Genomic DNA, 25,581 nt, shown 5'->3' on the forward strand with positions numbered 1-25,581 from the left:
TTGATCACCGCAGTGTCAGTTGTCATAAATTGGGTCACTAGATGTCGCTTTTGCACTGTGACTGGGAATCCCCAGCCCTGGCTGGTCAATTGAGCAGAAAGCCTAGTAGTGTACAGTAAATGTGTGCAGGAAAATAAAAGGCTTTAATTTTGTTTTTTTCATAAGAACATAAGCTATGCCATACTGGGTCAGACCAAGAGTCCATCAAGCCCAGCATCCTGTATCCAACAGTGGCCAATCCAGCTGCAAGTACCCAAACATTAGATAAATCATAAGCTACTATTGCTTATTGATTAATAGGAGTTAAGAACATAACATAAGAAAATGCCATACTGGGTCAGACCAAGGGTCCATCAAGCCCAGTATCCTGTTTCCAACAGTGGCCAATCCAGGCCATAAGTACCTGGCAAGTACCCAAAAACTAAGTCTGTTCCATGTTACCATTGCTAATGGCAGTGGCTATTCTCTAAGTCAGAGCTTTCCAAACTTTTCATGTTGGTGACACACTTTTTAGACAAACATAATTTCGTGACATAAATATATACATAAATAAAATGTTTCACAACACAACCTATCTCATAATAAATATTTGCAGGCTTCCACTTCCTCCATGCTGATCTCGTACATTGTGAGATCGGCATAGAGAAAGTGCTACTCTTGCACATTCCCAAAGATTACATGTGCCAATCACTAAAAAGTAATTTTTTTTTTACCTTTGCTGTCTGATCTTAGTTTTCTAATCGGTTGGTCACAGGCTTTTTTTTCCAGCTTTCCTTTCTTGTTTTTTTGCCAATTCCTTTTACAGGGTCTTTTTTTCTATTTCTTTTCTCTCCATCTGTCTTCCCTCAAACACATAATCAGGTTCTCATTCTCACACGCTATCTCACACATTCTCACACACACAGGTTCTCACTCACATGCAATCTCACACATCCACAGCTCTCACTCGCCTCTCTCTCATACATACATACATACTGTCCCTCTCGTGCACATGCTGTCTCACTCTCACACACACAGGCTCTCTCACTCCTACATGCTCTCTTGCTCAAGCACAGGCTCTCACTGGCACATGCTGTCCCTCTGCACGGGTTGCCGAAGGATGGGCTCTTCAGAGGCCCTGATCTTCCCTGGCCGTGACATGGGATCTGCAGTGGCCCTGCTATCGGGTTTCCTCCTCTTCTCGGGCTGCCGCGACGTGGGATCTGCAGCGGCCCTGCTATCGGGATTCCTCCTCTTCTCGGGCCGTCGCGACGTGGGATCCACAACGGCCCATTAATGCTGCTCTTCTTCTGTACGCAGCAGATGCTCCTCCTCCTTCCTGCCCATGCAGCTCCGGCAACGTTTTTCTTCCAGGGCTGCACAGGCAGGAAGGAGGAGGAGTGAACGTGACCCTTTTCTTCGGGCCGTGGTGATGTAAGATCCACCACTGCCCGCCGATCTTCCTGCTATAGTTCCCTGCTTCCGCCGGCCCTGTGGACCTGGGCGACACACCTCCACACTACAGGCGACACACTAATGTGTCCCGACACACACTTTGGAAAGCTCTGCTCTAAGTGAACTTAATAGCAGGTAATGGACTTCTCCTCCAAGAACTTATCCAATCCTTTTTTAAACACAACTATACGAACTGCACTAACCACATCCTCTGGCAACAAATTCCAGAGTTTAATTGTGCGTTGAGTAAAAAAGAACTTTCTCCGATTAGTTTTAAATATGCCACATGCCACACTTCATGGAGTGCCCCCTAGTCTTTCTATTATCTGAAAGAGTAAATAACCGATTCAAATCTACCCATTCTAGAACTCTCATGATTTTAAACACCTCTATCATATCCCCCCTCAGCCGTCTCTTCTCCAAGCTGAAAAGTCCTAACCTCTTTAGTCTTTCCTCATAGGGGAGCTGTTCCATTCCCCTTATCATTTTGGTAGCCCTTCTCTGTACCTTCTCCATCGCAATTATATCTTTTTTGAGATGCGGCGACCAGAATTGCACACAGTATTCAAGGTGCGGTCTCACCATGGAGCAATACAGAGGCATTATGACATTTTCCGTTTTATTCACCATTCCCTTTCTAATAATTCCCAACATTCTGTTTGCTTTTTTGACTGCCGTTGCACACTGAACCGACGATTTCAATGTGTTATCCACTATGACACCTAGATCTCTTTCTTGGGTTGTAGCATCTAATATGGAACCCAACATTGTGTAATTATAGCATGGGTTATTTTTCCCTTTTCCTAGCGTGTAGCCAGATGGACTCAGAACGAATGGGTATAGTATGCTCGTGCTAGCAGTTGGAAACGGATCTGACGTCAGCACGGGTATATATACCCCCACAGGAAGCGTAGCAACTCAGTAATTTCCTTCTCCAAAGCAGTTTAGAGAGCCTGCACGCTCGCTGAGCGTGTTTTCCAATACTACTTTCTATTTTTCTACTTTCTTTATTCTACTTACTAAACTTTCTCCAGGAACATCAAGCCCGCACTCCTGCGGTGATACCCTAAGGTCCCTCCCCCAGTTGAGTTTCCCGGGGTGATTTCCGTGATCCCTCGGAGGTCTAGGCCTCGGTCCGGTGCCCGAATCGCGGCAGGGATCTAGCCCCCGAGTGTGAAAGGCTCGGGTCGGGCTGAGAGGCGCTTCGGTCCCGGCGTGGACTTAGCCCCGAGCGAGACGAGTTCGGCAGCTCAGAGGCAGCGGGTGAAAATCCTCAAGCGCGGCGGTGAAGGTACTTACCCTCTCCCCCCGCAGCCGGAGACCACCCGGGTTACGGCCGGGAAGCACCGAGGATCAGGTAAGGCGTACATCTCTTACTTTTTGGTCTCCGAGGGACGAGGATCGGCGGCGTGGCCTGTAGGCGGCACGCCGTGGAGGACGCCATTTTGTTGGCCTTGTTCAGGTATTGAGCGCCCATGATAGGCGCCTGTCTATGACTAAGCGCATATTGTATATCATTGTGCGTATATTGCTGACCGCATATTAATGTGCGCATATTGGATAGCATTGAGCGTATATTGCTGACCGCATATTAATGTGCGCATATTGGATAGCATTGAGCGTATATTGCTGCCGCATATTATTGAGCGCCTGTTGTATTTAGCGTATATTGCTGCCGCATATTGTTAAGCGCCTGTTGTATTACGCGCATATTGCTGCCGCATACTATTGAGCGCCTGTTCTATTAAGCGCCATTTTGCTGCCGCATACTATTGAGCGCCTGTTCTATTAAGCGCAGATTGCTGCCGCATATTGTTGTGCGCATATTGCATTTTCAAGCCGCGATGAAACAGAACGCCTCAGCGTCTTCAGCGGCGGCGCCTCCTGATTCCGGCATTAAAGCCCTCGGCCTCTGCTCAGCATGCCAGCTTAGAGCCACGCACAGTGAAGAGCCAGACTCTCTTTGTGCCCAATGTGAGGAGGCCGTGGGAGCCTCGGGCCAGGACCAGTCTCAACCGAGGTTTGCTGACAGTTCCCCAGGGGCTACCCCGGATCTAGCGGGCAGTCTCGACCAACCTGGAATCCCGGGGGACCTGGTACCCCGGCGATTAGAGACCGCTTCCATTTCCTGGGTGGATCTCTTTAAGGGAATTCATGCCTTTGTACAGATGCAATCAGCTTCCCGTCCAGGCCCTGCTGCTGCTGCTGCTGTTGTGGCTCCTGTGGATCCTGTCCCTGGACCTTCGCGCCCTTATCGTGGGCAGGACCTCCTGCCTCCAGACAGTCCGGTTCAGATGGACCCTGATGTTTCACCGGACGAGTCTGAACCCCCGGACGAGGGGGAACTTCCCTCAGGGATTGAGCCATACTGAACCATGAGGCGGTTCTTCCCTAAAGAGGATCTCTCCGGGGAGTTTGCCATGCTGTGCAGGGCCTCTGTCAGGCCAGGAACACCTACCAGCTGAGAGGACCAACCCGAGGGGGAGGAGCCAGACGCGCCTTAAAACCGGCGCGAGAGAGTCTGGTTGCCGGGAGTTTGCCGTGCTGTGCAGGGCCTCTGTCAGGCCAGGAACACCTACCAGCTGAGAGGACCGACCCGAGGGGGAGGAGCCAGACGCGCCTTAAAACCGGCGCGAGAGAGTCTGGTTGCCGGGAGTTTGCCGTGCTGTGCAGGGCCTCTGTCAGGCCAGGAACACCTACCAGCTGAGAGGACCAACCCGAGGGGGAGGAGCCAGATGCGCCTTAAAACCGGCGCGAGAGAGTCTGGTTGCCGGGAGTTTGCCGTGCTTTGCAGGGCCTCTGTCAGGCCAGGAACACCTACCAGCTGAGAGGACCGACCCGAGGGGGAGGAGCCAGACGCGCCTTAAAATCGGCGCGAGTGCGGCGCCCCGCAGCCGACGGTGTGCCACCAAAGCCGTGCGCACCCCTTAGGTGCGCACGGCTTGGTCCGGCTTAGTCCGGATTTGGACGGACTAACAGAGGAAACCTTGCAGACGGACTCCAATTACTGGGATCAAGGAAAAAGAAAAAAAAAGGTACAGAAAACGTCTCTTTTCTCAGTTTGAAACCTGTTATAGAGCTATTGAGAATTATTATGCCAGCTAAACGGAAAGGTAGGGTGAGGGCCTTCCCCTCAGAACCCTTACCTCCATTACTCCAACTTGAGGTAGACCGTTTTATGCAGCAGTTAGGAAAAGAGGGTTCCGGTGATTCCTTTGGGAGCCCCTTGAAAGGAGAACAGGAGGCTCCCCAGGATGAGGCTTCCCTCAGTCCTGATTGTAGACCGCCTCCACTCCAAAGTGGTCCAGAAGGAGCTGTAGCAGCTTTGCCCACTAACAAAGTGGCAGAAAAAGAAACATCTGGGGAAGTTGTTTTGGGACTAAACTCAGTAAGGAATCCTACTGAGTTAACCTCAAATGGAGGAGAAGAAACAACTACAGTGTCTGCAGGTTTACATTTAAACTTCCCCCAAACTGAGAATCCCATGGATAGGTGCTCTTTAACAACTAGGCCCGAGACGGTCACACTAGGGGCTATTTGGGACTTGGTAAGTGGCCTGAATGCCACTGTGAATAGGCTGGAGGGGAAAATAGACTCTGTATCCTCCAATTTACAACAGCAATTACATGGTACACAGGGACAAGTTATCGAAATGACAACAAGAGTAGAAGAAGCTGAAAACAATATAAGAACTGTACAGTCCTTAAATAATTTAGTGGTAAAGGACCAGATTGCATGTTTAAAGCGTTTGGAAATCCTTGAAAATAATATGAGACAATTAAATGTAAGGATTGTTAACTTTCCTAAAATAGTGGGAGAAATCCCATTCATTTCTTTGAAAAGATTTTTCACTGAGGTTCTAGGTTTTTCTGAAAATAATATTCCATCAATTAATTCTTGTTTCTTTGTAAAGAAAAGAACCTCAGATCCTGCTGTATCAATACCTAGTAATCTTACAAGTTTTTTAGAAAACTCTACCTTACAGGTAATAGATCGGAATACATTGATTGTTTCTTTATTAACTACAGCTGATGTGAGCAATTTAATGAAAGTTTACTTTCAGAAATTTCCAGTTAATTACTATGTTAAAATCTTCCCAGATCTGGCCCCTTCCACACGCACTAAAAGGAAAGAATTTCTGGCATTAAGATCAAGGGTAACTGTACTGGGGTTTTCATATATGCTTAGATACCCTTGTCGTTGTATAATCAAGTGGGGAAATGAGACTTTTATCTTCTCCCAAATAGAACACCTAATCCAATTTGTAGAGGCAAGAGAGCCAATTGCCTCTTCCCCAATAGTACCCTGAAGTATCAGGCACAATATAAATGGAACTGCAATAACTGTACCACATGTAATAGAAGTAATGGTTTTCTTTTTTAATCTCCAAATTTTGATTTCCAATGATCTCAGGTTTATATTCCTGAAAATATTATTTAATTTAGTTATACAAAAGATTAGTTTCACAACATTTGCTGTATTTTGGTTGTGTATTCTCTTTAGTTAAATATATCTGAATATTGGAATTTAAACAGTATTGTCAAATGTTGAAAAAAGGATTGTATAAATCTATTGTACGTTTGTCGTAATGTATTATGACACGAAAATTGAGAAATTAAAAAAAAAAAAAAAAGGATCTCTCCGACCTGGTATCTCAGTGCCTGGCGGAGTTGGCTATTACAGGTCCCAGCGCTACGGTACCCTCTACGCAGAACCCTCTGCTGGAAGGCCTTCGTCCTACAGCCCGCCATTTTCCTTTCTTGCAAGCAGCACAGCAACTGATAGATTTAGAATGGTTTGCACCAGCGGCCTCATTCAAAGGGGGTCAGGCCCTGACGGGCATGTACCCCCTGGCACCGGCTATCCAGGAGCTGCTGGCGTGCCCTCAGGTGGACGCCCTGATTAGCGCTGTGGTCAAGCGCACTACCATTCCAGTTGAGGGGGGGGCGGCCCTCAAGGAGCCTCATGACCGGCGACTGGACGCCATTCTGAAACAGACCTTTGAGGTGGCAGCTCTATCTTTGCGGATCGCAACCTGCTGTACAGTGGTGACGCGCTCCTGTTTGTCACAGGTCAGGAACAATGCTCCAGCAACAGACATGGAGTCAGCTCTCTCGTTCCTCACGGATGCTGCTTCAGATCTAGTCCGTACAACAGCCAAGAGGGTCTCATCCTCCGTGGCCGCCTGGAGGCAGCTCTGGATCCGGAATTGGTCAGCCGATGCTCCTTCGAAGACACGCCTCACCAGAGTGCCCTTTAGGGGTTCTTTCCTGTTTGGCAGCGACCTTGATAAACTGGCCAGCACATGGGGCACCTCTCCAGTACCTCGACTGCCGGAAGATCGGTTCAGAAGGAACCAGCGCGCCTTTCCATGGCCCTCCAGAGGTAGAAGCTCCCAGCGCTTCACTCCCTATAGGAGTCGCTACCAGGCGCCTCGTCCTCAGGCCAGGAACCAGTCCTTTTGGACCAAGCCGCGCAAGAGGGGAGCCGGCTCGGGTTCAGGGCCCGGCCGCGCCTCACAATGAGAATCAGCCGATCCATCCGGGGGAGGGGGCAGGTTAACCCTCTTCTACCCCAGATGGGTCGAGATTACGTCGGACCAGTGGGTCCTCGCCATCATCCGAGAGGGGTATTATCTGGACTTTCATCATCTCCCTCCGGACAGGTTTGTGGAATCTTCGTGTCCCATGCACAAGAGGGCAGCGTTGGAAGCTACCCTGGCGAGGCTCCTGTCCTTGAAAGCCATCATCCCAGTACCTGCCTGGGAAATGAATTCTGGACACTATTCCATTTATTTCATGGTACCCAAGAAAAAGGGCACTTTCCGGCCCGTATTGGACCTCAAGTCAGTCAATCGATACTTAAGGGTCCCGAGGTTTCGCATGGAAACTCTGCGCTCAGTCAAGACCGCAGTACAGCCAAGAGAATTCCTCACAGCCTTAGACTTGTCAGAAGCCTACCTGCATATCCCGATCCATCCGGATCATCAGCGCTACCTACGCTTCAAGGTTCTGGGACGCCACTTCCAATTCCGGGCTCTACCCTTCGGGTTAGCCACAGCACCGCGGACCTTCACCAAGGTGGTCGTAGTGGTAGCAGCGGCACTCAGACGGGAAGGAATCCTTGTCCATCCCTACCTAGACGATTGGCTGATCAGGGCGAAATCACGAGAGGAGAGCCATCAGGCAACCGACAGAGTGATCGCTCTTCTGGAAAGCCTGGGATGGGTAGTCAACCTCAACAAGAGTTGCCTACAGCCTTCCCAATCACTGGAATACCTGGGAGTACAGTTCGACACCCAGGCAGAGTCAGTCTCACTACCAAGCGAAGGTTAAAACTTCAGACGCGTCTCCGGTACTTGATGGGAGCCAGTCGGCCCATAGCTTGGGATTATCTGCAGGTTCTCGGCCTTATGGCCTCCACCCTGGAAGTGGTACCGTGGGCAAGGGCCCATATGAGACCTCTACAGCGCTCCCTGCTCTCTCGCTGGAGCCCCCGCTTTCGGAACTATTCCACGCACCTACCTCTGCCAGCCAGGGTACGGACCCAGTTACAGTGGTGGTTGCAGTCCAACCACACGAGCAGGGTGTCAAAGATGTCCTCCCCCACGTGGACTCTGCTCACCACGGATGCCAGCCTGAGCGGCTGGGGAGCACACTGCAGAGAACTCACCGCACAAGGGCGGTGGAACAGAGAAGAGTCAGGGTGGAACATCAACCGTCTAGAGGCCCGGGCAGTCCGATTGGCATGCCTACGATTTGCTCACAGACTGAGGAACAGAGCAGTCAGAGTGATGTCCGACAATGCCACCACGGTGGCATACATCAACCGTCAGGGCGGAACCAGAAGCCGACAAGTATCTCTAGAGATAGCCCCGCTGATGGCTTGGGCAGAGGCGAATCTTCAGGACATCTCTGCCGTCCACATTGCCGGGAAGGACAACACCACGGCAGACTTCCTCAGCAGAGAAAGCCTAAATCCGGGAGAGTGGCAGCTGTCACCCACAGCCTTCCAGATGATTGTGGATCACTGGGGGATTCCGGACATTGACTTACTAGCGGACAAGTCCAATGCTCAAGTACCCAGATACTTCAGCCGCAAGCGAGATCCGTTCTCTCACGGGATCGATGCCCTGGTTCAGCCATGGCCTCCAGGGACTCTGCTATACGCTTTTCCTCCGTGGCCTCTGCTGGGCGCCATCATCCACAAGATTCAGAAACACCGGGGCCTAGTTCTTCTAGTGGCACCTGATTGGCCAAGAAGACCCTGGTACGCGGACATGAGAAGACTATTGGCAGGGGAGCCCCTTCCCCTGCCTCCTCTCCGGGACCTTCTACATCAAGGTCCCATCCTCCACGAGGATCCGGCTCAATTCTCTCTTACGGTCTGGCCATTGAGAGGGCTAGACTGAAGAGAAGAGGTTACTCGGAGCCCGTGATAGATACACTCCTCCGAGCTCGCAGGTTTTCCACATCCCTCACCTACGTAAGGATCTGGAGAGTATTTGAAGCATGGTGCGACACTCATGGCACCAACCCACATGCGACCACAATTCCGATTGTTTTAGATTTCCTGCAGGATGGGCTTCAGAAGGGTCTCTCCCTCAGCTCCATCAAGGTTCAGGTGGCTGTGCTGTCTTGCTACGGTCCCAGGAGGGACGGCAAGACCATTGCCAAGCACCCAGATGTTTCCCGCTTCCTGAAAGGAGTCAAGCATATTCGTCCGCCACAGAAGTGGCCAGTGCCCCTATGGAACCTCAACCTTGTTTTGGATTTCCTCGCGGGATCCACCTTCAGACCCCTTCGGGGCCTGTCTCTCCGTTCTCTAACTTTGAAGATGGTGTTCTTACTGGCGGTGTGTTCAGCACGCCGCATCTCAGAGCTACAAGCGCTCCGGAGGCTATCCATCTTTGCATGGTTCCCTCCTTTCTACCTAAAGTGGTCTCACAATTTCACCTTAACCAAACCATATCCTTGCCTACCACGGCGGCTTTGAAGAAATCTGAAGAAGGGCGTTTACTTCGCCATCTCGACATAGGCAGATTGCTGCCCAGATATCTGGAAATGACACAAGAAGTACGAAAGACGGACCATCTGTTCGTCCTGCACAGCGGAAAGAAACAAAGTGAAGCTGCCTCTCGGCCCACCATCGCCCGCTGGATTAAAGAAATTATCCGAGCAGCTTACGTAGAGGCCGGGAAGTCTTCGCCTCTACAGGTCAAGGCTCATTCTACCAGAGCACAAGCGGCATCTTGGGCAGAATCCAGGATGCTGTCGCCTGCAGAAATATGTAAAGAGGCAACAAGGTCCTCCCTCCATACCTTCTCCAGGTTCTACCGTCTGGATGTCCAGGCCAGGGAGGACACAGCATTTGCGAGGGCAGTCCTACAAGGTCCTCAGGCAGCCTCCCGCCCAGGCTGGGAGTAAAGCTTTTGTACATCCCATTCGTTCTGAGTTCATCTGGCTACACGCTAGGAAATGTTGAGATTACTTACCTGATAATCTGCTTTTCCTTAGTGTAGACAGATGGACTCAGCATCCCGCCCAGCTGCCAGTATACATGGGTTTCACCGATTCAAGGTAAGCCATGTCATTTGTTTACATAAGAGCGTCCCCTTTGCCAGGTGTCGACGCCTTCCGGTTGGGAATGCTGGCGGTCTCCAGCTACTGTCAATCGGTCAGGGGAATCCTGTTTCACTATTTCACTGAGCGTCAGTACACACACATCCATAACAGCTTTTGCAAGGAAGATTACTGAGTTGCTACGCTTCCTGTGGGGGTATATATACCCGTGCTGACGTCAGATCCGTCTCCAACTGCTAGCACGAGCATACTATACCCATTCGTTCTGAGTCCATCTGTCTACACTAAGGAAAAGGAGATTATCAGGTAAGTAATCTCAACAATATGCATCACCTTGCACTTATCCACATTAAATTTCATCTGCCATTTTGATGCCCAATTTTCCAGTCTCACAAGGTCTTCCTGCAATTTATCACAATCTGCTTGTGATTTAACTACTCTGAGCAATTTTGTGTCATCTGCAAATTTGATTACCTCACTAGTTGTATTTCTTTCCAGATCATTTATAAATATGTTGAAAAGTAAGGGTCCCAATACAGATCCCTGAGGCACTCCACTGTCCACTCCCTTCCACTGAGAAAATTGTCCATTTAATCCTACTCTCGGATTACAAACTGTCTTTTAGTCAGTTTGTAATCCACGAAAGGAAATCACCTCCTATCCCATGACTTTTTACTTTTCCTCTAGAAGCCTCTCATGAGGAACTTTGTCAAACGCCTTCTGAAAATCCAAGTATATTACATCTACCAGTTCACCTTTATCCACATGTTTATTAACTCCTTCAAAAAAAGTGAAGCAGATTTGTGAGGCAAGACTTGCCTTGGGTAAAGCCATGCTGACTTTTTCCATTAAACCATGCCTTTCTATATGTTCTGTGATTTTGATGTTTAGAACACTTTCCACTATTTTTCCTGGCACTGAAGTCAGGCTAACTGGTCTGTAGTTTCCCTGATCGCCCCTGGAGCCCTTTTAAAATAGTTAATAGACTTTTCCTGTAGGAACATATCCAAACCTTTTTTAAACCCAGTTTCACTAACTGCTGTAATCACATCCTCTGGCAATGAATTCCAGAGCTTAACTATGTGCTGAGTGAAAAATAATTTTCTTCACTGTATTTCAAATGCGCTACTTGCTAACTTCATGGAGTTCCCATTTTGTGTAACATTTCTTTTGTTTTTTTGTTTCATCATGTTCTTTTTATTGGTTGCTGAGCACCTGGGAGGCACTCATTGACTTGTTATAGAAAGGAAATGTACAAATGTAACCCCCTTCCTCCTTTAGCATTTGTTCCCTTTCTCACAGGACAAGCAGGATGGTTGTCCTCACAAATGGGTGACATCGAGGATGGAGCCCAACCACGGAAAACTTCTGTCAAAGTTTCTGGAACTTTGACTGGCCCCTACTGGGCATGCCCAGCACGGCACCAACCCTGCAGCCAGCAGGGGTCCCCCTTCAGTCTTCTTTTTTCCGCGCAGCAGTAGCCACGCGGTTAAGGAGCTCTTTCCACATTCCTGACAGGAAATTCTTCTTGAACTTCTTTGAAGTAAAATACGCCCCACAGGGGTCTCCCCTCTATCTAAATTTAGCCCTCGGTGTTTCGGTAAGTTTTTCGCCGTTTTTTGCCGATTACCGTCGAGTTTTGCCTTCGCGGCCTGCTGGCCGTCGACCGTCCCGTGGCTAAATTTTTGCTCAATGGCCATGGCGTCGGGGTTCCGTCGGTGCCCAGATTGTACACGCACCATGTCTATCACAGACCCTCACAGAGTCTGTGTATTGTGCTTAGGGAGTGAGCATGATGTCCTGACTTGCACCAAATGTGCCGTTATGACACCAAAAGGTCGCAAAGCCAGAATGGAGAAGATGGGACTCCTTTTCCATGCTCACACTCAGACGCCGTCCATTGCATCGACATCCTCGGAACCGGCACCGTCGAAGTCCTTCCATCGTCGGCAACCCCCCGGTGACCATCTGCCATCGACGTCTCCATGGCCATCGACTCCCGTCCCTTCCCCCGAGGATCGTGGGGATCGGAGGGAGAAGCATCGTCATAGACATCGCAAGTCTCGGACCCTCGAGGAATCGAAGTCATCGACCTCGGTACCGTCCGAGCCTCCACCGAAGAAGTCTCGATCAGAAGCAGCACCGTCCACTTCTGTTTCTGAGACATTGAGGCAACCCTCACCCCCATCTGGGTTTGGGAGCCGCGATTTCACCGGTGACGGTGGTCCCTCCGGCTCAACCTCAGCCTCCCTCTTCCGCGGAGCCGGGTATTGTTACCCCAGGTCTCCGGGAAGAACTGGACCGGCTGGTCCAGGAGGCCATCGACAAGGCGATGCAACGGTTCCAGACTTCTTCGGCACCGACTCCGCCACCGAGACTGGAACCAGTCATCGACCCGATTCCAGCAACGCTGGCACCGCTGCTCGCTCGGATGGAAGCGCTCATGACTGCCCTTCCACCGGTGATGCCCGGGTCACAGACAGCACCGGTGCGCTCCCCGATGCCAACTTCATCGGGTGCAGAAACACCATATCGAATTCCTCCTTCGGGAGTAGTTCCATCGGTGCCGTGTCGTCCCTCGCCACCGATACATTCTTCCGGGGCGATACGCACATCGGCTCCATCGATGCCTTCGATGCCGGCACCGATGCCTCCAAGGGTATTTTTGATGCCCCCGGTGGTTCCTTCGGGTTTCTCGGAGCCTCAGCCGGGGCCTTCAGGTATCCAACCCCCTCGAGGTCCTACAGGTCAGCATCCTGATCCTTATGACACCTGGGGTGATGATTCTTCTACGGATACCGATGATTTACCTTCACCACCCTCTCCTGCTGAAAGCAGAAAGCGTTCTCCTCCCGAGGACCTCTCTTTCACCAATTTTGTGAAGGAAATGTCAGTCCTGGTCCCTTTTCAGCTTCAGTCAGAGCAAGATGACAGGCACCAAATGATGGAGTTACTCCAATTTATAGATGCCCCAAAAGTCATCACTTCCATTCCAATTAATCAGGTTTTTCTGGACCTTCTAAAAAAGAATTGGGAAACTCCTGGATCTGTTGCTCCAGTAAACAAAAAAGCGGACTCTACTTACCTCGTACAGTCTGCACCTGGCTTTCAAAAACCTCAGCTAGACCACCACTCTGTTGTGGTAGAGTCAGCACAAAAGAAAGCTAAAAGAATGAAGCCATACTCATCCATACCTCCTACTAAGGAGAACAAGTTCCTAGATAGTATAGGCAGAAAAGTTTACCAAGGGGCCATGCTTATTTCTAAAATAGCTTCTTAGCTGTATATGACCCAATACAACAGGGTCATTTTTAAGCAGATACAAGAATTTTCAAATACCTTACCAGAACAATTCCAACAACACCTTCAAACCCTTGTACTTAAAGGTTTTGAAGCTGGAAAGCATGAGATACGAACATCTTATGACATCTTCAATGCTTCCACTAGACTGTCTGCTACAGCCATCTCAGCAAGATGTTGGGCTTGGCTAAAGTCTTCTGACCTTCGCCCGGAGGTTCAGGACAGGCTCTCCGACCTGCCCTGTTTAGGGGATAATCTGTTTGGCGAGCAAATTCAACAAATAGTTGCTGAATTAAAGGATCATCATGAGACCCTTAAACAGCTCTCATCGATTCCTTCAGACTTCCCTCCTAAACAACCGTTTAAGAAGGAACCTAAAAAGTCATTCTTTCGTCCACGGAAGTATTATCCCCCACACATCAAGTCCAGGTCAACGAGGCCGTATCAAAAGCCTCAGCCTCGTCAACCTCGAAAGCAAAAACCCACACCAGCTCTGCAACCAGGCCCTGCGTCGGGGTTTTGACTTTCAATTAGAGAGCAGATGCCTAATCCCTCTACCAAACATACCTGTAGGAGGTCGACTAAGCCACTTTACAGAAAAATGGCATCACATCACCACAGATCATTGGGTGCTAGCGATAATTGCACAGGGTTACCATCTAAACTTTCTAACTCTTCCTGCGGACTCTCCACCTCTGCAAGCGTGGAGACTTACCGACCACTCTGTTCTTCTAGAGCAGGAAGTTTCTCTTCTCCTCCAGTCCAACGCTATAGAACCCGTTCCTCTGTCCCAACAAGGACTAGGGTTCTATTCCAGGTACTTTCTGATCCCCCAAAAAGTCAGGAGGACTTCGACCAATCCTGGACCTGCGGGCCCTCAACAAGTACCTTCAAAGAGAAAAGTTCAAGATGGCAACCCTGGGCTCGCTTCTCCCTCTGCTGCAAAGAGAGGACTGGCTCTGCTCTCTAGACCTCAAGGACGCTTATACCCACATTGCGATAACTCAATCTCATCGCAAATACCTCAGATTTCTAGTAGGCCAAAACCACTATCAATACCGAGTGCTCCCATTTGGTCTAGCATCTGCACCGCGAGTTTTCACCAAATGTCTCGTAGTGGTTGCGGCGTTCCTCAGGAAGGAAGGTGTCCATGTCTACCCCTACTTGGACGATTGGTTGATCAGGGCCCCAACCCAGCAAATCGCTCGGTCTTCCCTGACCCTGACAATTCGAACTCTAAGTTCTCTGGGATTTCTTGTCAACTACGAGAAATCCTACTTACTCCCATCTCAAACATTATCCTTCATTGGAGCAGACTTGGACACCTTACAGGAAAAAGCCTTCCTTCCTCATCAACGTGTCCAAACCCTGGTGTCCCTAGCTTGCCAGTTGCAGTCTCAACCCACAGCAACAGCTCGCCAATTTCTCATTCTACTGGGACACATGGCCTCTTCAGTTTATTTGGACTCTGAAATCACAATGGATCCAAGCCACACAGCCTCTGTCGACCATTGTTCGCAACACCAATGCTCTCCGTCTGTCTCTTGCCTGGTGGACAAATCAATCCAACCTCCTCCAAGGCTTGCCCTTTCATCCACCAGATCCTCAAATAATCCTCACCACCGACGCTTCCAATGTCGGCTGGGGAGCCCACGTAAACAATTTACAAACTCAAGGATTCTGGTCTCTAGAGGAAGCCAAACACCAAATAAATTTCCTGGCGCTTCGGGCAATCCGATACGCTCTCCGGGCTTTTCAAGATTGCTTATCAAATCACATAGTCTTGATTCAGATGGACAATCAGGTGGCCATGTGGTACATCAACAAGCAGGGAGGCACAGGCTCCTTCCTTCTCTGTTAGGAAACTGTGCAGATTTGGGCAGAAGCCCTCTCCCGTTCGATGTACCTCAGGGCCACCTACTTGCCGGGAGTAGAAAATATCTTGGCAGACCGGCTGAGCCGTGTCTTCCAACCACACGAGTGGTCACTCAATCTCTTGGTAGCGACCTCTCTCTTCCAGAAATGGGGTTATCCCCACATAGACCTCTTTGCGTCCCCTCAGAACCACAAAGTGGCCAATTACTGCTCTCTCATTCGGACTCAGCACTCTCAGCCCAGGGATGCATTCTCCCTCCCGTGGTCAACCGGTTTGCTTTATGCATTCCCTCCACTTCCTCTTCTATCGAAGACTCTTGTGAAGCTACGTCAGGACACGGGAACCATGATCCTGATCGCACCTCACTGGCCACGCCAAGTGTGGTTTCCTATACTCCAGGATCTCTCCATCCGCAGGCACATTCCCTTGGGAAAGGACCCGCATCTGATCACTCAAAACGACGGATGCCTCCTCCATCCCAATCTCCAAACCTTGTCCCTGACGGCATGGATGTTGAAAGGTTAGTCCTTCAACCACTTAACCTATCAGATTCAGTTTCTCGTGTCCTCATCGCTTCACGAAAGCCTTCCACAAGAAAATCTTACTCCTATAAATGGAAAAGGTACACATCATGGTGCACTTCTCAGTCCCTTGATCCCCTTTCCTGTCCAATTCCTAAATTTTTGGACTATCTTTGGCATTTGTCAGAATCAGGTCTGAAGACCTCTTCTATTAGAATGCATGTCAGTGCGGTAGCCGCCTTCCATAAAGGTATTGGGGGTGTCCCTATTTCAGTACAACCCCCTTGTAACATGCTTTCTTAAAGGCTTGCTCCATTTGAAGCCACCTTTACGTCCTCCGGCCCCATCTTGGGACCTTAATCTGGTTCTTGGTCGCCTTATGAAACCACCCTTCGAACCTCTTCACTCCTGTGACCTTAAATATTATTTATTTTATTTTATTTATTTATTTATTTAACAATTATCTCACATGGAAAGTGATTTATTTATTCACATGGAATTATCTCACATGGAAAGTGATTTATTATTCACATGGAAAGTTATTTATTTATTTAACAATTATCTCACATGGAAAGTGATTTTCCTTTTAGCTATCACTTCAGCTCGCAGGGTTAGTGAGTTACAGGCCCTAGTTACCTACCCGCCTTACACTAAACTCCTGCAGGACCGGGCGGTACTCCGCACTCACCCTAAATTTTTACCTAAGGTAGTTTCGGAGTTTCATATTAATCAATCCATCATACTACCTATTTTCTTTCCCAGGCCCCACTCCAACTCTGGGGAACAGACTCTGCATACCCTCGACTGTAAACGTGCTCTAGCTTTCTATCTAGACCCTACAGTTGCCCACAGAAAGAGTACTCCATTATTTGTCTCTTTCCATCCTAACAAGTTAGGGCAACCTGTGGGTAAGCAGGCTCTTTCCTCCTGGTTGGCGGACTGCATCTCTTTCTGCTATCAGCAAGCTGGCATTCCCTTTCAAGACCGTGTTAAGGCACACTCTGTGAGGGCCATGGCGACTTCAGTAGCTCACCTTCGATCGGTGCCGCTTCCTGACATCTGCAAGGCTGCTACCTGGAGTTCTCTCCATACATTTGCAGCCCACTACTGTTTGGACAAAGCTGGAAGACAGGATTCCATCTTCGGCCAATCTGTCTTGCGTAACCTTTTTCCAACATGACGTACCAACACCCTTCCGCCTACCCGGTGGGGTGCGGATGTCCTCTACCAAATTCCGCCCCAGTTGTTGTGCCTGTTGCACGCCGTTGGGTACTTTTGGTGCACGTTCGGACATCCTCAGCTCGGTACTCACCCATTTGTGAGGACAACCATCCTACTTGTCCTGTGAGAAAGCAAATGTTGCTTACCTGATGTAACAGGTGTTCTCATAGGGCAGCAGGATGTTAGTCCTCACGAAACCCGCCTGTCGCCCCGCGGTGTTGGGTTCGTTTTCTTATTTTATTTTTCGGCACTGCTTGTAGCTTTGAAACAAGACTGAAGGGGGATCCCTGCTGGCTGCAGGGTTGGTGCCGTGCTGGGCATGCCCAGTAGGGGCCAGTCAAAGTTCCAGAAACTTTGACAGAAGTTTTCCGTGGTTGGGCTCCATCCTCGATGTCACCCATTTGTGAGGACTAACATCCTGCTGTCCTGTGAGAACACCTGTTACATCAGGTAAGCAACATTTGCTATCTGTGTCCCTCCTCAGTCCCCAGCATTTTTCCTCTGGTCAGCAGCCTCCAACTCCTCCCAAACGACATGGCTAAACTGCCAGCAATCTTTTCATTTGGCTTTGTGTCATTTTGGATGTGAAATGTAAAAATGTTGGAGTTTTTCATGTCGTTTTTAAACAGCTGGACATCCCTAGCGCATGGCACTGCCACTGAGTCAGCCAGTGTGGGAGAACTTTCACGGGCAGGGCTGGTAAAGCAGGAATCCAGCAGCCGAATCAGAGCAGTATGTCGCTGGCTCACCTAAATGAGAGGCTGAGCTCAGAGAACCACCAGGGCTCCGATTGTCAGAAATACCCGATTACAAATTTTAGTAGCAGAAGTTTGGGATTTTCTTCAGGAAATGGGTCCAAGTGCTAGAATGATTAAAGCACAAAACAGCAAGAAGCACTGTAGGTAAGGGAATAGGAGGCTTCAAGGGATGTATGTAGCCAGTTCTGAAGGTAAGGTCCCTATTTATAATCTATATTTATTTATTTATCTATCTATATTGGTTACTTATTTATATTACTGTTCATTTATTTATTTATATTTGTAAATTATATTTATAATTCCGAATGTCGGTATACAAAGCACCTTAAATAAATAATAAATAAATAAATATTTTAAAATCCACTTCCTGTGGTGGATCTGAATGTGGTTTTGAAGCTTTAGTGGAGGAGCCATTTGAACCACTGCAGCAAGTGTCACAAAAGTGGTGGTCCCTAGGGTTTTAGTTTTAGTAATTAAATTGGCAAGAAAATCAGTGAACTACGACCCATTGTTCTGCACAGAACTGCACCTGATTTTCTTTTATGACAGAGTTGTACATCCAAATCCAGTTTCCTCCAAAGAACACAGATTGCATACATTAATTGTAAAAAGAACTCTTCAGATACGTATAAGGAGGACAAAATAGTTCAGATTAACTATTGAGAAAGCAAAAACACGTGGCAGCATAAAAATCATCCACATGGTTGAAAGATACAGTAAGGGAAGTTTACTTTAAAGGGGGCCTGTTAGCTTTGCTAGAAGAGCTGAGCCATTTGAATCACTGCAAGAGCTGAGTAGAACATCCAAGTGTGCTTGGGCATCCAAGCACACTTTGGTTAAACTTTATACGACTGGCACTGAAACATCAGTGATGCTAGTTTTGGAAGAAAAGTTTTATCTGCAATAGTGATAGTGACAGAGTAGGACTGCTTGGAGAAGCCCAGTGGGTTTGACTGTCCTAGGTGGAATGTCTGAGAGAGAGGCGTTTTCCTCTCGAGTTCCTTCAGAGCAGTTCAAATAGCCCACTTGAGAAAATAAAACAAATGTTTCTATGTTTCTATGTCAAAGGTAGATGAATGACTAAATTAAGAAATAGGGGAAGTGTGCTCAGAATTTGAGAGGCAATTTTTTATATTAATAAAAATAAATAATAGTAGAAGGATATCAGTGGTTTAAGCTTTGGAAGCAGTCAGAACACAGGCATTATCTAGGGAGTCATCCTCAGCTGCTTGGAAGGGCAGCCTCCTGGTTTGGACTGTTCTGTTAGAGACTTGCTTAACAAGTAGGTGCATCCTCCTTTAATTAGTAGGCAGTGTAGAAACAGTGTGGTTGCCACCCATTCTCATACCCCCTAATACCCAATTGCTACTGCTTGATTCTAGACCATAATAACACAGCGTTGGCCAAGATATTAACTAATTGTTTTTAAAGGGCACTTTCCCTATACGTACCCGGATCAGTCCAGACTGTGGGTTGAGCCTCCTGTCCAGCAGATGGAGACAGACCAAAACTGTAAGGGTATTCCATATCAGGACAGAGCCTACCCTACACCCCTTCAGTATTCGTCTTATTTATGTATTTATTATTTTTCTATACCGTCATTCGATCTGAGATATTGTACCTGAGGCAATGGAGGGTAAAGTGACTTGCCCAAGGTCACAAGGAGTGACAGCGGGACCCGAACCCTGGTCTCTGGTTCACAGCCCACTGCTCTAACCATTAGGCTATTCCTCCTCCCTGGTCTGGATCAAGCAAGTATTTAATTCTTGGTTATATTAAAAAAAAAAAAGGACTTTGAAAGATTTTTCCTTTCTTTCTGAGCGACAGTTCTGTCTCACCCTGCACTTTTTTCAGCCTAAGCTTCTCATTCCCGGTGACCACGTTGGGGTGATACTGGTGGTCCAGTCACTTCCTCTTGGCTAGCTGTCCACTGTTGAAAAGTGCCTTTTGGCCTGTGAGGGAGAGTTTTTCTCCTGTATGTTGAGCTGAGGGAAAAAAAAAAGGTAAAGGCATGGCCGGTTTTTATTCTGCTTGAATTTAGTGCCTCTTAAGTACTGTGGACAGCTCTGGCAGCGTGCAGAGTTCAGTCACTGCCTCCGCTGACCGACAGCTTAAGCACTGCACAGCTCAGCTGTTTTTTCTTTTTCAGCGATTTTTTTTCTCTCGTGCTGATGCCGTGTCCCAGCGCCTGTAAGGTCTGGGACACGGCATCCCATTCCACCCTATGCACAAGCTGATGCTTCTTCGGGAATGGGAGTCGCCAGAGGCGGGACTCCGAGTGGGACTATCCTCTCCCTGAGGACTGTTTGAATGTTTAAGATGCCAAGGTGGATTCCTCGGTTTCAGTGGTTACCAAGCACACCACCATCTTGTCCTTGGGAGTTTGGGCGACAATCTGCAGCAGTCTCATGCAGCGGGCAAGCCTTAGGTGGGTTCAGCAATTACTCTGCACCCAAGACCTCCCGTCTGCAGAGGCGGAGCAGGCGGATTGACTAGAAGGAGTGATTGTGTATGGGCCGGATGCCCTTTACGTACTTCTATGAGTGCAAGCCAAAGCCATGGTCTTCACTGTCTTGGCCAGGCGCCTCCTCTGGCTGAGAAATTGGTCTGCAGACGCCTCTTCTAAAGCGCAGTTGGGAACTCTCCCCTTCAAGGGTCAGTTGCTTTTTGGTGAGGACCTAGAGCAGCTTATTAAATCTCTGGGGAAAAATAAGGTTAATAAGCTGCAGGAGGACCGCTCAAAACAGTCTAAGCCCTTCTTACCCTCCCGCACTCGATTCAGGGGGCAACGCCGCTTTAACACCAGAGCAACGGGGTTCCTTCCCGAGAGGCAATGCTTCCAGATCCCAATCCTGGTCTAATTCCTTTCGAGGACATCGACCCTTCAGGGATAGTAGCCAGCAACACTCGGCCACAAAATCCTCCTCCCAATGAAACGAGGCCGGCCCATTCCTCCGCTATAAACTTAGGTGGACGGCTGTCCCTATTTCTTGAGGAATGGGCCAAGATAACGACTGATCAGTGGGTTCTAGAGGTGATAGAAAAAGGCTACGTGTTAGAATTTGCTCGAGACCTACCAGATCTTCACCTAATTTTCCCCTGCGGAAGTCAGAAGAGACCTGCGTTCGACCAGACCCTGAGCAGGCTGTTGGAACTGGGTGCTATAGTCACAGTCCCAGAGGAGGAACAAGGGTCGGCCAATATTCCCTTCTACTTCGTTGTCCCCAAAAAGGAGGGCTCCTTCCATCCAATCTTGGATCTCAAACGAGTAAACCGGACTCTCAAGGTTCCCCATTTTCGGATGGAAACCTTGAGGGCGGTGATAGTGGCGGTTCGCTCTGGAGAATTCCTGGCGTCACTCGATCTGACGGAGGCCTACCTACACATCCCGATTCGCTGTGATCAGCAGCGGTATCTCCGGTTCAAGATCCTGGGCCAACATTTTCAGTTTCGAGCACTTCCTTTCAGTCTTGCCACAGCGCCACGCAAGTTCACCAAGGTAATGGTGGTAGTGGCGGCTTCTCTGCGTTGAGACAGAGTGCTAATCCACCCTTATCTGGACGATTGGCTCATTCGAGCCAAATCGGAGTCTCTCTGCAAGCTGGCGGTCAGCAAGGTCTTGACTTATCTGACCTCTCTGGGGTGGGTCATCAACTTTCCCAAGAGCAAACTTCAGCCATCCCAGACATTAGAATTTCTGGGGGGCGCGCTTTGACACGCGAGTCGGCAAGGTGTTTCTTCCAGAGGCGCGATCGCTCAAACTCGGGGACCAAGTGCGCAACTTTCTCTCCCTTGCTCTGCCAACGGCCTGGGACTATCTTCAGGTTCTGTGTTCCATGGCTTCCACTATCGATCTGGTTCCTTGGGCGTTTGCGCATATGCGTCCTTTACAGAAAGCCTTGCTATCCCGTTGGAAGCCGTTATCGGAACAGTTTCGGATGCCCCTACTGCTCTCCGAGTCTACTGTCGTCGAACTGCAGTGGTGGCTCTCGCCTGCCCATCGTCTGAAGGGTGTGTCCTTTCAGACGCCACAGTGAATTGTTGTCACAACGGACGCCAGCCTCTCCGGCTGGGGTGCGGTGTGCCAGATCCAGTATACTCAGGGGTATTGGTCCCCAGTCCAATCTCGCTGGCACATCAATCGATTGGAAGCTCGAGCAGTATGCCTGGCCCTCAAGGCCTTCCTTCCCTTACTCCTTCACAAGGCGGTGCGGGTCCTATCGGACAACTCCACCACGGTAGCCTACATCAATCGACAGGGAGGCACCAGGAGTCGCCTGGTGGCTCTGGAAGCCAGCAAGCTCTTCGCCTGGGTGGAGCATTACCTAAAGTGATTAGCTGCATCCCATATTGCGGGGAAGGAGAATGTTCAAGCAGATTTCCTCAGTTGCCAGTGGTTAGACCCTGGCGAGTGGGAGTTGTCAGACACAGCGATGAATCTGATCGTCCGCAGGTGGGGGTCCCCCACACTTGGATTTGATGGCTACCATGAGCAGTGCGAAAGCTCCCCGGGTCTTCAGCCGCAGACGGGAACACTGTGCAGAAGGCCCCATGATGTTCTCCTGTTCGTGTTCCCTCTTTGGCCGTTAGTGGGCAAAGTGCTCCGAAGAATCGAGCTTCATCACGGTCCCGTCATTCTAGTGGCTCCAGAATGGCCCCACAGACCGTGGTTTGCGGACCTCGTGGATCGCGCCATGGAAGGTCCTCTCCGCCTCTGTCATCTTACCCATCTTCTTCGACAGGGTCCCGTATTTTTCGATCAGGCAGATTGCATCTGTCTAGCGACCTGGCTTTTGAACGGCAGAGATTGAGAAAGAAGGGATATAAAGAAGAAGTTATATCCACTCTGTTGCGGGCCAGGAAGCCGGCTACCTCTCTTGCTTATGTCCGAGTATGGAACGTTTTCGAAAATGTGTGTACTGCCTTGGGAGTATCGGCTTGTAAGGCTTCGGTTTCCCAGGTCCTTTCTTTTCTCCAGAACGGTCTCTCCAAGGGTTTGTTTTTCAGTTCCTTGCAAGTGCAGGACCCGCTCTCTGTTCCCTCTTAGGTAAAATTGACAGTTACTCAGTCAGTTACTGGAGGCTCATCCAGATGTCGTCTGTTTCCTCAAGGGAGCCAAGCACTTGAATCCTCCGGTCCGGGTTACTTGTCCCTCGTGGAGTCTAAACTTGGTTCTCCGGGTTCTCCGTGAAGCTCCTTTTGAACCTCTACCACGGGCTACGCTTAAGGATTTGACTCTCAAAACCGTCTTCTTGGTGTCCATTTGTTCTGCCAGGAGGGTCTCCGAGCTCAAGCGTTGTCGTGTAGGGAACCTTTTCTATGTTTTTCTGATTCAGGGGTATCCCTCAAGACTGTACCCTCTTTCTTGCCAAAGGTCGTGTCTTCCTTTCACGTCAAAAAGTCAGTGGAACTTCCGGCTTTTTCTTCTACAGACGTAGCAAACACGTCTGGGGGTGATCTGTGACGCCTAGATGTAAAACTGGTTTTGCTGCATTATCTCCAGGTTACAAATGAGTTCCGGGTCTCTGATCACTTGTTTGTTCTGTGGAGTGGGCCAAATAAAGGTAATAAGGCTTGAAAGGCCACCATCTGTAAGGGTCGACCGGTTTCGGAAGGCTTAAAGGCTCATTCCTTACGTTCTCAGGCCACTTCTTGGGCGTAGAGTCAATCGGTCTCTCCGCAGGAAATATGTAGGGCAGCTTCTTGGAAGTCCTTTCATACTTTTGCTCATCATTACCGCCTTGATGTGCAGGCTCCAGTTTTTGGCTCTTTCGGGCAGCAGGTTCTTCGAACGGGACTGTCTCGGTCCCACCCTGTTTAGGGAAGCTTTGGTACATCCCACGGTCTGGACTGATCTGGGTACAGGGAAAGGAAAATTGGTTCTTACCTGCTAATTTTCATTCGTGTAGTACCATAGATCAGTCCAGACACCCTCCCATTGCTAGATTTCTTACTTCCGCTCGAAGGTTCTTGTTTTTCTTTACAGGGTTTTCAATTACCTGAGTTTCCTATTATTACTTAAGGCACCGGAAGCATCTTACAGATGAAAATACAATTTTATGCGTTTGTTCATACAGAATTCTTTCAATCGTTCACTTGTTCAATTTGTCAGGTTTTTTTTCTTGTTGCTTGCTTGGTCCTTGGGAAGTTATATCTGCTTTGAAAGTGTTTTATACTGAAGGGGTGTAGGGTAGGCTCTGTCCTGATATGGGATACCCTTACAATTTTGGTCTGTCTCCATCTGCTGGACAGGAGGCTCAACCCACGGTCTGGACTGATCCGTGGTACTACAGGAACGAAAATTAGCAGGTAAGAACCAATTTTCCTTTCAGTGATTTGTGCAGCTTGAGTAGCTGTGTATAGCTTTCTGAAATCCTCTCTTGTTGCTATTGTAGATCTTATACATATTACAAAATGGGAAATTTGGACAACAGGATAGCCAATGCGGATCAGCTGCTCACACAAGATGTGGAAAAATTCTGCAACAGTGTCGTGGATCTCTATTCAAACCTTAGCAAGGTAAGTATCTTCAAAAATGGAAAAATAACGCACATGCAGACCATACCAAACCAACCTCCCCGCTCCCTCCCCATCCCCCTACCTCACACCCCCCTTTCGACCAGCCCTACACCCCCCCACCCCCCCCATGCTCCCTCCCCCAATGCCCCTTAGTGCCCCCATCCTCCCCCCACCTCGCCCCCATCCTCCCCCCACCTCGCCCCCTCTCCCCCTAACAATCTCCCCCTGAAATTACCTTCACCCTTTTACCCGTTCCCTCCACCCCCTCTTCTCCTTAATCCCCTTCCCTCCCTCCCTACCCTCCCCACGTCACCAGACTCTAATCGTTCTTACGTGCACCTGCCCCTGTATTACTGTAAATAAGTTTCATATGCTAAGTGTATCAAGTGCACATGCTACTTAACATTGTATATAAGTTCGTTTGCATAAATAATCCTAATCGAATGCAAATAGTTATAACGCTGCTTGTTGACTCTCCTCTCCTATACTTGTGTATATCATCCAGTTAACCCCTCCCCTGTTCATTGTAATTTCCTTTTCTTCTCAGTTTTTTGTAAACCGACATGATGTGTCCTACGAATGCCGGTATAAAAATTTTTTTAAATAAATAAATATTAGAATACAGTCTGTGCTGTTAGGCGTTTGGGCTTTTTACAAGCATCAAACTAGCAAGAGAAAGGAAAAAAGAAGACCTGTGGCTCTTTGAGACTTGCCGTGCTGCATCTTTGTCTAGCTGAGTGCCACAGCTGTAACTGGTCATTTGTCATTGGGTATTTTAAACATTGCTGATTTTCTCAGACTATATCCTGACTTCATTTTGTGAACTGAACTGAAGTGATTTTCTCACTGTCTGTGGGGAAAAGCTTTCAAAGGTTTTTGAAAGGGGTGTGTACTTTTTTTTCTGTGGTTTACTCATTTATGGTTAGGGTGACCATTAGCTCCTTGCTAAGGTGGACAAGCAGACCTAGTCCTGGTTTTATCCCATTTCATGCATGGAGGTATCCTCTTGTTTTCTTGGGTTTCTCAACAGGGAATTCAAAACGACGACATCACACATACAATATGGTAAAACAAGGACCCCAGGACTGGCTCAGTTTTTCCCTTTGATTCCCGAACTTTATGGTTACCCTTATTCTAGCAGAGCTGGGTTCTTACGTGTTTGATCAGTTATTCCTGTTCAGTGGAAGAGCGGGGTTAGGAATTACATGTCCAGCTTCAAAACACTATAAAAATAAAGAGCAGCGGCTTCTAAGGTGGAACCAATAAAAATAGATAGATCTGCCATAAAAGTAGTTCCAAAATGTACTAGAATCTAGAATGCTATCAAGACCAAAATATCTGCCAAACAGCATTTCAATCTTAACCAGCCA

At 48.7% G+C, this 25,581-nt stretch overlaps 1 protein-coding gene across 3 annotated transcripts in view; it reads left to right on the top strand.

Moving 5' to 3' along the window:
- ABCD3 (ATP binding cassette subfamily D member 3) overlaps window positions 1–25,581 on the top strand; it is a 312,071-nt gene that overhangs the window by 119,016 nt on the left and 167,474 nt on the right. For all 3 annotated transcript variants that reach the window (XM_029618697.1, XM_029618696.1, XM_029618698.1), the window contains one exon: window positions 24,088–24,211. In XM_029618697.1, coding sequence (XP_029474557.1) covers window positions 24,088–24,211 — 124 coding nt within the window. The remainder of the gene's footprint in view (window positions 1–24,087; window positions 24,212–25,581) is intronic.

Source organism: Rhinatrema bivittatum, chromosome 10 (assembly GCF_901001135.1).
Source record: "Rhinatrema bivittatum chromosome 10, aRhiBiv1.1, whole genome shotgun sequence".
Taxonomy (NCBI): domain Eukaryota; kingdom Metazoa; phylum Chordata; class Amphibia; order Gymnophiona; family Rhinatrematidae; genus Rhinatrema; species Rhinatrema bivittatum.